Consider the following 15,823-nt stretch of genomic DNA (forward strand, 5'->3'; position numbering starts at 1 on the left):
TTGGGGAGTGGCGGTGGGGGAGGGGTAAACCGTGCGACCCATAGAAAGAGCCTTCAGCCCTTGATGCAGCTGTCGTGGGTTTGACTCCTTCAACGACCCTTTGCTGCATGTGCTACCCCTCTGTCCACCCCTTTCTTGTCAGCTTACTGTCCAAACACTGAGAAAAATAAAGGCCACCTGTGCTGCATAAAAATAACATTTGAAAAAAAAAAAATAGAATTGGAAATGAACGGGACCTGTATTTCTTGTGTGCTTTAAGATGACATTTGTTGTGAATTAGAGGTTTGTATCAGGGACAAAACAAAATCTTGATCAGCTCATCCCTAGTTTGAGTGGTTATTAGAAGTGAGAAGTTTTCTGAGTGACAACCTCACAGCTTTTCTTCTAGTTTTCTTTACACAACAGGCACATATGCTGAGGCCCTGTTCAGTCCTTGTACTAGCAGCTCTCCTAAGCAAATTGATCATGTCTGGGCATAGCAAATCTAGTGGTCTGAAAACATTTTAAACAGACTAAGGGTGATTTGGCTCAGGCCACCTGTAGAGGTGATCAGGGAAACTTATCTGAATAAATATAGAAGTCTAAATGCAAACGTTTCTTGAAAGCACTGAATCGATCTGATGTCCATTTATAGCAGGGCTATAAATGTGTTTTGTTTATAATGTAACATGTTATTTTCACAGTTTTGGCTGAATTTTAGGTTGAGCTTGCTGTAACTTGTCACAAAAAAGCTTCGTAAACTGTTTATGAATGTAGTTGATGGCTGGAAGTGAGCCCTCTGGAATGTGGTGGAATTTTTAACCGTCTTCAACGTCTTTGCTCTGATACTCAGTTCTGCGAAGATCATGTGACATAAAAGACAACCTAGACTATACAATGAAGTGTTACCATTTTTACTGATAGTTAAGATCAAGTTGGGAGTAAATACCAAAAGATGCACCAATTTTCAGGATTTGTCTTAAATAGAGGCTTTCAAAATTTTTTTTTTTATCTCCTTTATACAAACAACATGTCTATGAGGTTTAGTCTGTTTTGAAGTGAGTACTGCAGGCAGATAGGCCAAAGGGCATGACAATGGCAGACGGCGTGCTTGCACCCCACACACTGCCCATATGTCATGCCAAATCTTATCTCATCGTGCACTAAGAGAAGGTGTTGCTGGCGGCTGAAAGGCCACCTTCCAAACAGATATCATCAGCCACCCTGACCTGAGTGGAGCTGAGGGCCGCAGCTCTGCTCTCTATAACGTCATGATACATTAACTGAGGGGAGCTGGGTCACAATACACAAAGCAAAAGAAAAAAACATGGGTGATGCATCAAAACTAAAGACTCTCAAAAACCTCCAAAGTCCAGAGAAACAAAATGTCAAGAAAGGCTAAAGTTAACTTAATATCCTTTCAGTTGTGACTGTTGCTACACAGTATTTTTTTACAAATCTGTCATAGTGACTGTTTCAGTCATGGACAGGGCAACAGTTTCATTTGCATACAAAAATGTTAAGCTTAATTTACTGTAGGACCCTGAAATGGATATTAATCAGTAGATTGGATTACGATTTCAGCCACAGTGAATCCCAGATCAATATTTCAACCCAACTTCTGAGGTGATCATTCCACTGTGTATATATATCGGCAAGTCCTCATGGCAATCCCTGACTTTAGTGCACAAACATAACCTGGCTTATGCAGCCAATTAGGATCATTTATAATGAGGAAAGCAATGGTCTACAGGGTGCTTACAGTTAAACAGATAAAAAAAATCGGTTTCTGTTTCTCCCTCAGCCTGGATGCAGTGCTGTTAAGTGTTTGCCTCTGTTTTAGATTTTTTTTGTTAGACTTAAATGTTTCAGTTTGCCAAATAAATTTTAATATTGTAAAAAAAATAACCTGAGAAAATACAAAAAGCAGCTTTTAAACAATGTCATTCATGAAGGGGAAAAAGCTATCCAAACCAACCTGGCTCTGCGCAAAACAGTAATTACTCCCTAAACCTAATAACTAGTTGTGCCAACCTTAGCAGCAATAACCAACCTTAAGAGTTTGTGAAAACTGGCAATGAATCTTATACATCACTATTGAGGAATTAAGGTCAACTCTCCTTTGCAGAAATGTTTTAATTCAGCTCCATTGGAGGGTTTTCGCGTATGAAAAGTGAATTTAGTAATACTACAGTATCTGAATTGGAAAAGTCCAGACTTTGGCTAGGCTACTCCAAAACTTTCTATCATTCAGAGTTGGTCTTGCTACTGGGCGTTGGATCATTGCCCTGCTACATAACCAATGTGATTGGGATTGAGATCCTTTGCTGATTGATGGACATTCTTTTGCAGAATTTTATTTTGGTAGAGAGGAAAATGCATGATTCCATCAATTATGGCAAGCTGACTAGGTCTTGAGTAAGCAAGGCAGCCCCAAACTCTCACGCTACCACAACTATGTTTGACTGTCAGTATACGTGATAAAAATCTTCCAAAATGTTCCCCTTTTTTCTAATCAGTCCGAAGAATATTTTCGGAAATGTCTTGCACATCATCAAGTAGTTTTTGGCACATCTGGGACAGGCCTTTGTGCCCTTTTGGATCAGTAGTGGTTCTGGCTTTAGGACTTTCTCATTATACTCAGTCTTTTTCTTATTGTTGAATCACAAACTCAGACCTTAACTGAGGCAAGAAATGTCTGCAGTGCTTTAGATGGGTTGTTTTGTGACATCCTGGTTAAATCATCGATGTGATCTTGAGGTAATTTTGGTTGACTGGCCTCTTCCTGGGATGGTTTGCCACTGCATCATGTTTCCCCCATTCATGGATAATGACACTGACTTTGGTTTGCTGGTTCCTAAAGTTTTAGACAAGTCTTTGTAATCCTTTCCAAACTGATAGATGTTAAAGACTTTGGTTTTTTTTATGGTTTTTGATTGTTTTCAATTGAGTGTTGCTTTTGAGGCCTGTCAGCAGTCAGTAAGGTTTTATTTAAAGTATTTATTATAAATAGAGTGGTGGTGTTATTTTTCCTCACGTAAATAAAATCATTATTTTAAAACTGCCTTTTGTATTTACTCACGCTATCTTTATCCAATATTAAAATTTGGTTTTGATCTTTAATATTAAAGTGTTCACAAAAAAAAACCCTAAAATACAAGAAATCCTTTACAAATACTTTTTCACAGCACAGTAAATAACAGAGTATGCCTAGTACTTGGCTGACATCTAGTGGGTAAACCAGGGTACAGGAATATTTTCAGCCCTTCCTGAATGTGCGCTTTGCCTGCAGAGACAGTAGGTCTATAATAAGAGATTTCATTTGCCGCAACCATTTTAAGCCCTTTGTTTGCTTTGAATAGAATCTGGCATTAATGCAGAAAAGACATAAGATAACAAACCTAATTCAGTCACTTTACATCCATATCCAGCTGTCAGAGTTAATTTTACAGATTGAAGATAAGTACATAAAAAAAAAGTTTTCAACCCAGAGAGATTTTTATATCTGAAACCTATATTTGCCTGCCTGGAAGGGGGATTGCAGTAAAGTCAATGACATGAAGCAATTGCCTGGAGTTCCTTTGATATAAAAGGTTTTGCCCAGTTTATTGTATTGTATTATTTCATAATTCGGAGCTAACTGAATCAATTTGGAATGTATGTGAATTACTTTACATTTATTTGTCTGTATGATTGGATTGAACTGACTATATATGTAAATAATTCGATTTTTTAAATTTTTATTTTGTAAAGGGCTTTGAGATCACGTGTTGTTGAAAGGCAAAATTTAAGTACACTGAAATAGTTAATTACAATCATTAGCATCCCATGTACTTTGATCTTAATGATTATGATTGTCCTAAAATGAAATGCATTAATTAAGACAGAATTTGGATGAAAAATATAAGATGTGAATTTATTTTGTTTGCCTTTAACGTGCCTTGAGATGGCATTTGTTGTAAAGCGATCCAAGTAAAACTGAATTGATCTGAATTCACTTGAAGCTGACTGTAAAATAGTGAGTAAAGCTGTATATCCAAGTTTCAATGTGTGAATATGTTGACATAAACTACTGACAGCAACAGAATAACAGCATCTTTAACGACAAAATAAGGGCGGGAATAATGCATGTTTAAGTTGTTCAACAAGGTTTAACGTGTTTTGGGTCAATGGTTTAGTAAGGTAGAGATACATTTAAACTCTGATTAGGTTGTTTAATTAGAGAAATCACACATAATGGATAAGAACTAACAAACTGAAAAAAAAAAGATTTAGAATTAACTAGCATCTGATAGAAAAACAAAATCAATTTTAACAATATATTTAAATTTGATTATGGAAAAAAACATTTTTTGTTGTGTAAAGAAAACTTCTAAAAAAAAAAACACACAAAATATGAGTGAAAAACTTCCCTGCAGCCAGAGAAGCATGGAGAACAACTCCACTAATTGCTGCCTCCTCAGATCCTCTTAACTCATCAATGTCAAACCCCAACATTCCTGCGTTTCCAAAGAGCTCATTAAATCAAAGAGTACAGACACAGAAACATCGCTGCAAACATGAGGTTTTCTCTGTTTTTGTCACCATACCTGGCACCACTTACCTGCAGGCTAGTTGTTCAATTGTCAGGGGCCATGAGAGAAATAACAGTTTGCTATGATTGTGTCTGCATGAGGTAGAAAAACATTAGCTCCCTCCAAAAACAAGCACACAGCAGGTGATGCCGTCTCTCAGTGGTGACACAATTAGCTTTCTGGGGGCTAAAACTACAATTTTTCCACTCACAGAAAACAAGCAGTGGCACCCACACTCAGTGGCCCATAACAGGGAAAAAGAATCAGTAGAGTGTCAAGTTGGCCTTTTCTTAAAACGTTTTTAAATAGAGCTGACAGAAAAATGAAAACACCAGTCATAATAAGAACAAGGCAAAGATAATTTCAAAGCGTCGTAAGCGGAATGTTATAGGTTGAAATAAAATCTGATAATTATGCATGAGACATTAATTAAATTTGTGACAGAAAGAGTAAAACTAGAGACATTTTAACCAAAGCAAAAAATTAATTATGGAACAAAGAAAGAAATATGTAAAAGTTCAAGTATTTTAAAAAGAAAAATAAACCGATGAACAAAAAAAGCTCAATAAAGCAAGAAATGGAAACCAAAGACAAAAGATGAGTACATACAAATCAAAACTAAGAAAAACAAGAGAGGAAAATTGGGTGTAAGCATGAGGACAGGAGAGTAGAGAACGCCACTGTACAACTCAGGAGGAGACACAGAAATTACACATTTTAGTCAGAAAAATGGATAGAACCACTTACTGAGGCTACAGTCTATCCTGATACAATCTGGCGGGAGAGAGAGCGAAATGGTGAGAGTAGAAAAAAAGAAACAAAGGAAAGAAATAGATGAAAATAAAGAAAGAAGAGAATAAAAGAGAAAAACAAGACATTTTACATCCTTCAAGGTACATTCTGCAGACAACCAAGCATTGTTCTGAGGCCACCATCCGGGGACAAGCTCTTAGTCAGGATCACCCTCTCACTAGATGTCCAACATCCATCACTTATCCCATCAAATGAAAGCACAGAAGAAGGCAAAACGTAGACCTGAAAATTGTATGTGTTTTTTGTTTTTATTTTAGAAGACGATGTAAAAAAACTGAGCTCTGTGGTCTATTACTAATTACTAAAGGAATAAAATAAAATTACAGAGATAATTTGGCATTTCAGTTGTGATAAGTATCAGTAACAGCAAAATACAACATTTGAGCTGTAAATAATACAGGATTTTTCAGAAACTTCATGGTTTATGAAGCATTTCACTAATTTAGCTTTATCTTTGGACCTATTTCCTTACACTTATAGCTCTGCTTGCCTTCTGCAGCACTTTGATTATGAGAAACCCCAACAGTTTAAAAGACAGAAAGGGTGATCTGCACAGCCCAGCCACCACATGCATGGTGCACACAGTTTCTATGAAAAGAAAATGAGAAAAACCATGAAAATTGTGGTAATTCATCATCTGCTCTCATTTTAGCAATCAAATGACTGGTTACTCAGTTCAAACTGACCCCTAAAATCCTTTTAAATGAGAGTTACTATATAAAGGAATTAAGCACCATTGAAACATCAAGTCATTATTCCCTTCAGACTCTTCTTCTATCCATTTTAATTTCTGCTTATCTTCCTTTTGCTCTAGCCTGAACCAGGTGTGCAGACAGCATTGTGGCTCGGTTGTGGTCTAGAGCTGTCAACCGCTACAGAATAGTGGACACAAACAGCCAGAGACCAGCATCACCGTGTAGACATGTGGCAGGAATGCAGCGCAGCTTCATCATAAGTGCTTCTTTTGGAGAGCTGCTCACGACAAAAAGGTTTCAACTGCAAACCCAAACTAGGTTAGTCTGACAGCACATAAAAAGTAAGGTAATGACCTATGTGTCAAGCTGTAACCTAACAGCTACCCTACGTTGTTTTAGCATTACCTGCAACCAGCAGAGATTAGCAACATGATTGGCAATAAACAGTGTCACTCCAATTATAGCTAGTCATAATCATTAATTACTTAGATTTTAATGGTCTCGACAAGGATTGAAGCCCAAACATATTAAATAAATTTCCTTCTGATGGTCGGGATGTGTTTTACTATAGTACTATTTTAATATTCCCATGAAAGAGCTATAACAGTCATTGGATGGCCATTAAATTTTGAACGTTTTATTTTAGAGCTAAAAAGAAAACATGGGTACAGGGGTTTGAGAGGCCAACTTTATTTATGACCAAGTTGGAAAAAAAGCTATCAGTAGGTCACAGCATGGCTGCAGCTGCTACAGCTGGGAGCTGGTCTCTCTGGCTGTTTGATCCAAGGGCCGCAGACATACAGGCCATTGAAGGGATGAAAAGTTCCATCGTCTGAGTTCTGGCCAGATGGGATGTGTATGAGTGACAAATGGAGAGAGAGAAGGTGAGGGAAGAGGTGGAGGAAGTGGACCTCTTTGGTGACTTTAATTCTACTTCCTGATGCACCTCTGTCATGTTCTTCCTGATCCTTTAAATCCTAAGGAAAGACGTTAGGTAGACGGTCAGGCCCATCTTACCTGGAGCAATATTCTTCCCAGTGAAACACTAATAAGTATAACACATCTGGATTCCAGTAGTCTGCCTTAAATAATCCAACTTCCAAAATGTTGTGTTTGTTCAATTTCACTGTCCTTCTTTACAAAAAGACAGTATAATCCTATTTAACCCATTTGATCTGTTTCTCCACCCAAAACAGGCCAGTAAAGTGCTTATCAGAGGATTCAAGCCTTAGATTTCAGCTTAGAAGACTGACCCTCCCTCCAGCTAACTCTACAAAACCATGGAGAGGAAAGGAACCATGAGGAAGAGTGAGACAGGTGCAAGTCACCCTTAAGCTTTAAGAGACAGCTTGAAGGATTAAGACCCAGGGCCAGGCCATGGATATCATTAGTGATGGAACTTTCTGGCAGGATTTGGGAATTTAAGGACTTCATGTAATAGAAGAAATATACTGGGTGGAAAGGGATTAAAGAATATAAAGAGAAATTACAGCAGGGTTGCTCACCCTGGGGACTGAAGACTATATGGTTTTGTATGTAAAATTAATCTTTTTTTACAGAAAAACGTTTTCTGTGGAGGAGAAGTTTCTAGATTTGTTTTTAACCTCAGATTTTTCTGGACTTTCTTTTTTAAAGCAGTACACAGTTAAGCCCATACCTACAGGAGATATAGATTTAAACATTATTTCTATTCAAGATGTTTGGTTATGATTAGGACATGAAATGAACATCTCTCAACAGATTTATAAGCACCAGTTTTGAGAAAAACAATATTTCTGTTTTTTTCACTTTATTTAAAAAAATGGGTGTTAAATAGGTGTTAAAAATGATCCTTTTCAATAATGAATAGAATTTCATTGGGCATTACAGCAATCAAAACAGCATTTTGCATATTTTCACTGCTATTATGACCACAGTATTTAGCTTTGATGATGAGCTCCATGTCTTTGCTGTTGGAAGACCTCCCTGCCATCACCCTAATGTTTAGTTCCCTCCACAGATTCTTGGTTGGGCATCTGGCTGGGCCACTCCAAAACATGTGAAGGGTTCCAGTCAGAATATATCCACCAGGATAATTGGATAATTTTGGGCCTAACTGTGTATACTGAGAAACCATCACACTAATAGAAAAGTGTGCATCAATTTAGCTAATGAACCATTTAAATATTTACGCTGGCAAATTTAGAAACTTTTCTCCATCATTTAACAATAATCTACAATAAAAAATAAATTTTGAATTTAAAAGGCAATACATATTGAAAAGAAACTATAGGTGCTGTGGGATATGCTGCTAAACTGCACAATGAAATGAAAAGGACAGGGGAAAAGAAATGGCAGACGTTAATGTTGGTAATAAGTCAAAATGACCTACCAAGGTTGACAGTGAGTTTGACACGGCCTCCATCGAGCTCCAGTCGCAGGGTGTCCGCTGACTCTTTAGAGGTGGTGGCCATGAGCAGGCCGTACGCCCGCTGTGACATGAAGCGCAGCGCCACATCCTCTGCCTCCGTGTGCATGGTGACGGGCATGATGATCTTAAGGTACATGCTGCCATCATAACTCAGAACTGTTGCCTCTACAGAGGGGTGAGGGAGAGGGTTAAGAGGATGAGACATAAAGGGCATAGGAGAGGATATGATGACTTCTAAATGTACCGGTAGGCAAAAAGGCCAAATGGATGTTACCCTGGTATCAGCAGCCACATGACTACATTGGTTAAATCCAACATGCAACTTTTTCACTCTTTCATAGGACAGCTGCAAACTTTAATGTGCTTTAATTGGATTTGTTGTGCTCGCCCGAGGCAAAGTAGGAAACATTTGTGAAGTGGAAAGAACTGTTTCAACAAATTTGAAAAGTGTGAACTTTTATTGAGTCTCCTTTACTATGGTCACCTGACATAACATCCAGTGCAACCAAATGCTTTTAGAAGTCACATTACTATACTGGACTGACAAGTTTTTCATGAAGAAAAGCGATCCGATCAGAAGCCAAATAGCCAAGGAGCTGCAGAGTCACAGTTCAGGTGGGAGAAATTGTTCACAAATATGTGTGCACTTCACAAATTTGGCCTTTATGGAAGAATGTTCTTTGGTCAAATGGAACCAAAACATTATGTTGGTGGCGGCATCATGCTGCAGGGATGCTGTTCTATGGTAGGTATGGGTCAGCTTGTCAAAGTTGACGGGAAGATTGCCAGAGCTAAATAAAGGGCAACACCGGTAAAAGTACTGTCACTGGGTGTGAAAGATTCCTGCAGGACAACAACCCTAAACATACAGTAAAATCTACAATGGTTTAGATCAAAGTATATGTATTTTATATTAGAATGGCCCAGTCAAAGTCTAGACCTGTATCTGATTATGAATTTGTGACAAGGCTTAAAAATTGCTGTTCACAGATGCTCACCATACAGTCTGACTGAGCTCGAGCTTTTTTGCAAAGATGAATTGGCAAAAATATATGTAGATGTGCAAAGCCGGTTAGAGACGAAGTCTTCCGTTGGTCTATAACAAAAGTCCTAATAAATACATATACAACACATATACAAAAGCATGGTTGTAATATTAAAATGTGGTAAAGTTAAAGGACTTTGAATACTTCAATTTAGGCTTTAAAACGCTGAAGAAATAATGAATAATTAATTAATTTCATAATTTCCCTATCTTTAAAATGAATGTCTGATAGTAAAAGTTGACTTATAAAAGCAAGATAATAAAATAAAGATTTATGTGAAACTATTACTAATTGTTTCCTCAGAATAAGAAAATAACATAACAAAAGTGATTGGTTACGGTTTTAGAAGGCACACTAAAAATGTGCCTTAAAACTGTGATTAGTGCACGTTTAATGAAAGCTGCTGAGTAGACTGACAGTTCCCCGAGGGCTGCTCTTATTGAGTACGGTGAATTGACATGTTTCACCATAGGCTAACATGAGTCACTCACATCAGGTGGTCTAATATAGAGTATATAATGTTCAAAGATGTCAATAAAATCCCAGTTACAAGCCAAGATTCAGGTTAAAATGTACTTTCACGCACAGGCTAGACAAAAGCACCTTCAATTATCTGGCAATTACTCAGCTTAAAAAAATTCAATTGCATTTCCATTTTCTTCAGGTGATCACAGTATACTTTCATAATGCAATCTTCCTCACCATCCTCTGTTATTTTTGTGGATATCTTTCATGTCTTCTTTTGCTCTGTTAATGTACAAATTTAATTTACTGACACAAAGTCTTGTGGGAGGTTTTTCGGTCTTGTTTCTGCAATAATACAGAGCACCACAAGATGGCAGAAGAGTGATACAGAAACCACACCTGTCACCTGAGGACTACACTGTAAATATATCACCCTTCAAATGAAGAAATTTCATCCCCTGCTTCAAATGTCCTGATTTGAATACAATCTCTACTTCCCTCATTACCCTCCTTGTCTCTCAAAATCTGATACTGTCATGCCTCGCTCACGTCCACAGACAATCAGAGAAAAACGGAAGACCGATGTTCCCGGAGCTTCTCAGAAGCAGTGTGGTACTATTTGACTAGCTCACTCTGCAGCCCCTGTGATGAATCCCCCGCTCTGGTTTGTGTGACAGGCACAGGTGGTGGCAATAAGCCCGGCTGTGTTGCCACACTGCTGCCAACCTCCCAGGCTGGCTCCTCTCAGCCACCGGACCCACACTGCAGCTGAGCCTCAGGTGGCAATTGGCTCAGACAAAACTGGAGCTTTCACTCCAACTATAACAGCAGCTATTTAATTATGTCAACTACCAGGAAAAATTACATCAAATGTGTTGTAATGTGTATCGTTTTACAAATATGAACATTTAAAGGAGACAGATCATGCAAAATCCATATTTTTACCTCTTAAACACATTTTTTGTGTATTGGGAGTCTCTGAAAGTCTAGAAAATTTGAATTTAGTCACTCCAGATCCTGCGATGGTATATTTATATGCTTTTTATGTCATATTTGATCAGTCTGTTCAGATCTTTCCATTTTCTATTACATCAAAGTATTTTCTGTGGAACTTCTGAAGATGGTCATGGACGTCCGGCTAACCAATCCAGCAATTCCGCCATTTTTTTTCTCGCAGTATTTGTGTAGTTTAAATTGAAGGATGCCGAAGCAGCAAGCGGAAAAATCTAAATGTTCTATTGTCAGGTGTATTAACCCACACCAGTCATTACACCATCCCCCAGGATCAGAACCTTTCCGGAGTCTCTGGTTAAATTAACTTTTTTAGGAAATGTGCCGACATCAGCCGTCTTCCTTAGCGCAAAACACTTCTGGGAGGAGTGTTTCAGCAACTTCGGCCAGTATGAAGGAGGATGAAGGAGGATTAGCCGAAAGCCTCTGTCTGTCTGAGGGGTCAGTTCCTTCTGTCTATGGAAGCGATGGACAGAGCAAAGAGGTAAGCTGCAGAAAACGGTAAAATGACAGTAAGCTTGATTGTTGAGGTGTTGATATAACTTACTGGCTGATAGCACAGCTTTGTGCCTCCTGCTAATGTTAGCGCTGTGTGATCGCTTTTAGCTCCTTAAGGACATCACCTTATTGTGTGTTTTGAATAACAATATTAAACAAACAGTTTTGCAATCTGTTCTGTTGCCCTTTTTGCCATGGGAAACACATGATCCAAATGCATTCAGTGATGTTCTTGATGCTAGCGTTAGCTAACTCGTTAACTATGTCGGGGTCTTGTTTAAAAATAGTTTTCATTCAATTTGTGGTGGCATTAACATTTTAAAAGGTATCTTACATGTAGTTTGTGTAAAAATATTGTCAGTAACATTAATTATGGGATTACAGCTTTTGTTACTAAGGTGAATTCCTTAACCTTCCTCTGCTATTGTTTAAGAATTTACATTTTTCAAGTAGCCTACAAGGGAAGGGGTGTTCAAAGTCAGTCCTCGTGAGGTCCTGATGAAAAAGCCTGTTTTTCAACCATCACTGTTGTTTGTTGGATGTGATAGCTTACAGCTACAAAATTAGTTTTAGTGCTGTTGTTCTCATGCATTAATAAACTTAGCACATTGTTGGTACAATGATTTTGTATATACTTCTTGTTTTTAGACATTTGTTGATATTTATCGAGGGCAAGTAAAGTAATGGAATCTTGTATGGCTCCGCAGCCTGGAGAGGCAGAGTGAGAGGCGCCTTATTTACATTTAAAAAGAACGCAGCAAAATGAGACGATCAAAAAGGAAGCTTAAAAAATTAATAAAATGAACGCTTGAGGAGCTAAAATAACGCCAAATTCAAACCAAAGCATTGCAGTTCCACTTAATACAGATTACATCTGAATAATTTAAATAGGAAAAGGAAGGATTTTAAAAGCATGATATATCCCATTTAAATATGTTCCTTACTGCAAGGTAAGCCATCCTTACCTATCTCACAGTTGGTGCCTAGGTATCCAGTGCCAGTACATTCACATATGTACCGGTTCCAACCCTCCTTGCACAGACCACCGTTGCCACAGGGGGCACTGCTGCAGCGTTTCTGCAGCTCGCGGGTACAGAAGCTGCTGACGCCGAGAGCACTCTGGATCTCAGCCAGACGGCGTACGTCACGGCTCTTGCCATCAATGAAGAGGTCACGTACGCAGCCAACGTATCCGTAGTTCAGGAGCGCCGTCCAAACCTCTGGCGGCAGGATGAGGTCCGACTTTGACTCAGGCAGTCCACCCAGATACATATCACTGTCCAGGTCCAGAATTTCACTGCCCTCTGGGGACAAAAAGGGCAGGCTGCGGCTGTTGACTGAGATAGACCCTAAAAAAGACAAATCAAAGGACAACAAGGACAATAGCCATAGTTAAATAATGAGGGGATAAAATCGTCTACTATTAGTATGGAGTTTTTGACCATTTGTTTTGTATTATAATTTAAGAAATCAAATTCATGTTTTTCTAACTGAAAGAACCATAAAATGATTAACATTATTTGGGAAAGGTGGACAAAATGTATGATCAAGTGGGTGAATTACAAGTGTCAGGAGGTGGTAAAATAAAGGCCGAATAAGTAAGACAGGAGAACGAAAGGGAAACAGGATAGATGACTGAAGACTGTGTGAGCACGTGTGTGTCTAATGTCTCTATAATAGGCTAAATTGAAGAGAAGGGAAGCAGAATGCAGCAGGGAGTGGGTGAAACAAAATGCCTCCTCTCTTTCTGTGATTAACGACTCCATCTTAATTTTCTATTAAAAGCCAATTACAGCAGGAGCAGCGCTGAGATCACATGCATGCACATACACACCAGCACTTCCTCACAGACTTCCTCATTATACTGCACCATTAGGAGGAGATATCATGTCCACAAGGTGCTTTAACACCTACAGATCATTCATCAGACACCACGTACTGAAGCATAGAGGTACTCCTTGTTGAGCCTAAAGGCAGGCAGAGGCACCTCAAGACATCACAGCAATGAAAAATACAACTACATTAAGCTCTACCACAAGTGGCATGTGTAGCATGGAGTGAATTAATAAACAGAATATATATATGACGGCAATGTCAAACTGAATTCACAGTTATCTGTGAGAAAGAGATTTGCACATAATTAAGGGATCCTAACCAGATGATTTTGTTTTACTGTAATAAATACAATAACACATTAAATAACTTGAAATAAACCCCTGACAAAATATATAATCACTAACAGTGCATTTTTTTTATCGATACTTTTCTTTAAGAGTTGGAATTAAATAGCATTTTTGCAGCTAGGAACAAAAAGCTGAGGTCCCTCAGGAATTTATAAAACAAAAACATCACAGTGAACACCTCTGGCTTTTCTGGCAGCTTCAGCTTTTTTCAGGCCTGGACTTCAATGATCAAAAAGGAAAAATCCCCCATGGATCAGGTTCCAGCATTCTCGTGTATGCACTGATACAATGCAAATTCTGGGTTAATCATTTAATCCCACTTTCATTCAGTATTCCACAGTCCATAACTGCTTCTTGTTAACCCACAGAAACCCTGTATTCTTCTGTTGATGATTCGGGTTTGGGTTTTCTATTTGTCTTTACACATTTCTTACAAATTGCTTAAGAGTGAGTGCTTAACAGAGAGCCATCTCCACCAAACTGTCTTCAAATTATTTTGTTGTGGATTTACCATTTTAATTGCATGTTGCTTTGAGCTTTATGTTCCAACATTTTTATGTTTTTCTTGGTATACCTGGTAGTTTTCCCTCATTTCTTCTGTTCTGTTTTCAACTTTTAGCAACACCTGACTGGAAACCACCCAAAGTATTTTGCTATGGTCCATGTAAATTTACCTTCCTACATTCATCCATTTCATATACCCATTTAATATAGGGCTGTTGGTTGGCTGGGAATGCCCCTTCCCTACATTCTGGACAGGTTGGCAAGGAACTTGTTAGCTCCATGTTCTCTGTCAATCAGCCAAGTGCCGCTGCAAACCAGATAAATTTGCTGGTGACCAAAATCAGCTGATATTCATTCTGCTTGATCAGTCTGGATGTGTGATTGGCTACTTTGGAACGTTTTTCCCTTGCCACAATCCGGTTTCTGGAGCAGATCATTCTGGACCCTGAAACAGACCAGAGAATCCTAACCTGGCACGGTTACAACTGTCAGTCTCACCAAGGTTTATCCGGACCCTGGTGCAGTTCGCTTGCAGTGGGTATGCGTGCCAGTCAAGCATACCAAAAGCAGGAAGTGAGGATGAAACGTAAGAGCAGTGCATTTAAGTAGAAGAGGAAGAAGTAGAGGAAAAACAAAGTGAGAGTGCGAAACACAAAAGAGTTTGAAAATGTCTCGTTGGGCTACGTAGAGCAGTGAAGAAGTGTAGGCGCACAACTGCATTTGAGAGCCAAAGTAGCCAAAGACGGATTTTCTTCTTAGTTTTTTTTTCTTCTTCAGCGCAATACTGGCCCCGAAACAATGCATTCCAACTGCATGACTTTGATCTGGTCTAACAAAAAACAATTACTGAAAGTGTGAATTTTCTCACTTTTACCGATCCCTGGACCGGACCAGCAATGTGAATGCACCCTTAAAGGCAAAAACCAGGAATGTTAAACGGAGTACAGCAAAGGTGGTCTGTCCTTTTGAGCTTCCAGTGTGTCTGTCTTGAAACATGCTGGATTTGGAAATGTTCGCATCCTTTTGGAGTTAAGGTAAGGATTTTTATTCTCTATGGAACAAACACAAGGCTCTTTCAGAAAACATTTCAGTCTTTATTGGCCCCTCGTCACTCATACTGATGTCCCTATGCTGTGAGTGTTCAAAAATGACGTCCACAGGTAGTGGACGTCATTTTTGCATCATGCTGCGTTCTGATAGGGGCTGCAGACACTAGGCATGTTTACATGGACATGATTACTCGGAATAAATGGACAATCGGATTAAAATTACATCATGTAAACGTGCCAATAAGAAGACTCTGATCTGAATGTAAACACTTATCCTAATCGTTTCATTCTGATTGGGGCGTTCTGACCTGACTCCGCATGTGAGTCCTATGACACAATTCCGCCTTCAGTGGCCAAACTTGGAAGGATGTTAATGTCCTCCCACTCTCTGTTTCGCAGGAACAGCAGCATCATGTGTTGCTGTAGCTAAATTATGCAAAGCTTCAACCACTTTCAGGACCTGGCGTGGGTTCATTCTGGGTGCTCAGAACACTGGAAACCAACACAGGCAGATATACAACTTCTTTTTCTGTTGTTTTGGAGACATTTGACAACTCTGCGCATGTCAAAGTACTCCTATTCTGAAATAAGTGTGG

The 15,823-nt window shown here is 38.8% G+C and overlaps 1 protein-coding gene across 7 annotated transcripts in view; it reads right to left on the reverse strand.

Annotated features, from left to right (window-relative positions):
- The window catches only part of nrxn2b (neurexin 2b), a 960,343-nt gene that overhangs the window by 474,904 nt on the left and 469,616 nt on the right, over positions 1-15,823 (reverse strand). For 6 of the 7 annotated variants that reach the window (XM_047385485.1, XM_047385484.1, XM_047385482.1 and 3 more), the window contains 3 exons: positions 12,457-12,840; positions 8,433-8,636; positions 5,301-5,327 (listed from right to left, as the gene is read on the reverse strand). In XM_047385485.1, the coding sequence (XP_047241441.1) occupies positions 5,301-5,327; positions 8,433-8,636; positions 12,457-12,840 (615 nt within the window). The remainder of the gene's footprint in view (positions 1-5,300; positions 5,328-8,432; positions 8,637-12,456; positions 12,841-15,823) is intronic. The other variant, XM_047385483.1, reaches the window with a different exon arrangement.

This window comes from Girardinichthys multiradiatus, chromosome 14 (genome assembly GCF_021462225.1).
Source record: "Girardinichthys multiradiatus isolate DD_20200921_A chromosome 14, DD_fGirMul_XY1, whole genome shotgun sequence".
Taxonomy (NCBI): domain Eukaryota; kingdom Metazoa; phylum Chordata; class Actinopteri; order Cyprinodontiformes; family Goodeidae; genus Girardinichthys; species Girardinichthys multiradiatus.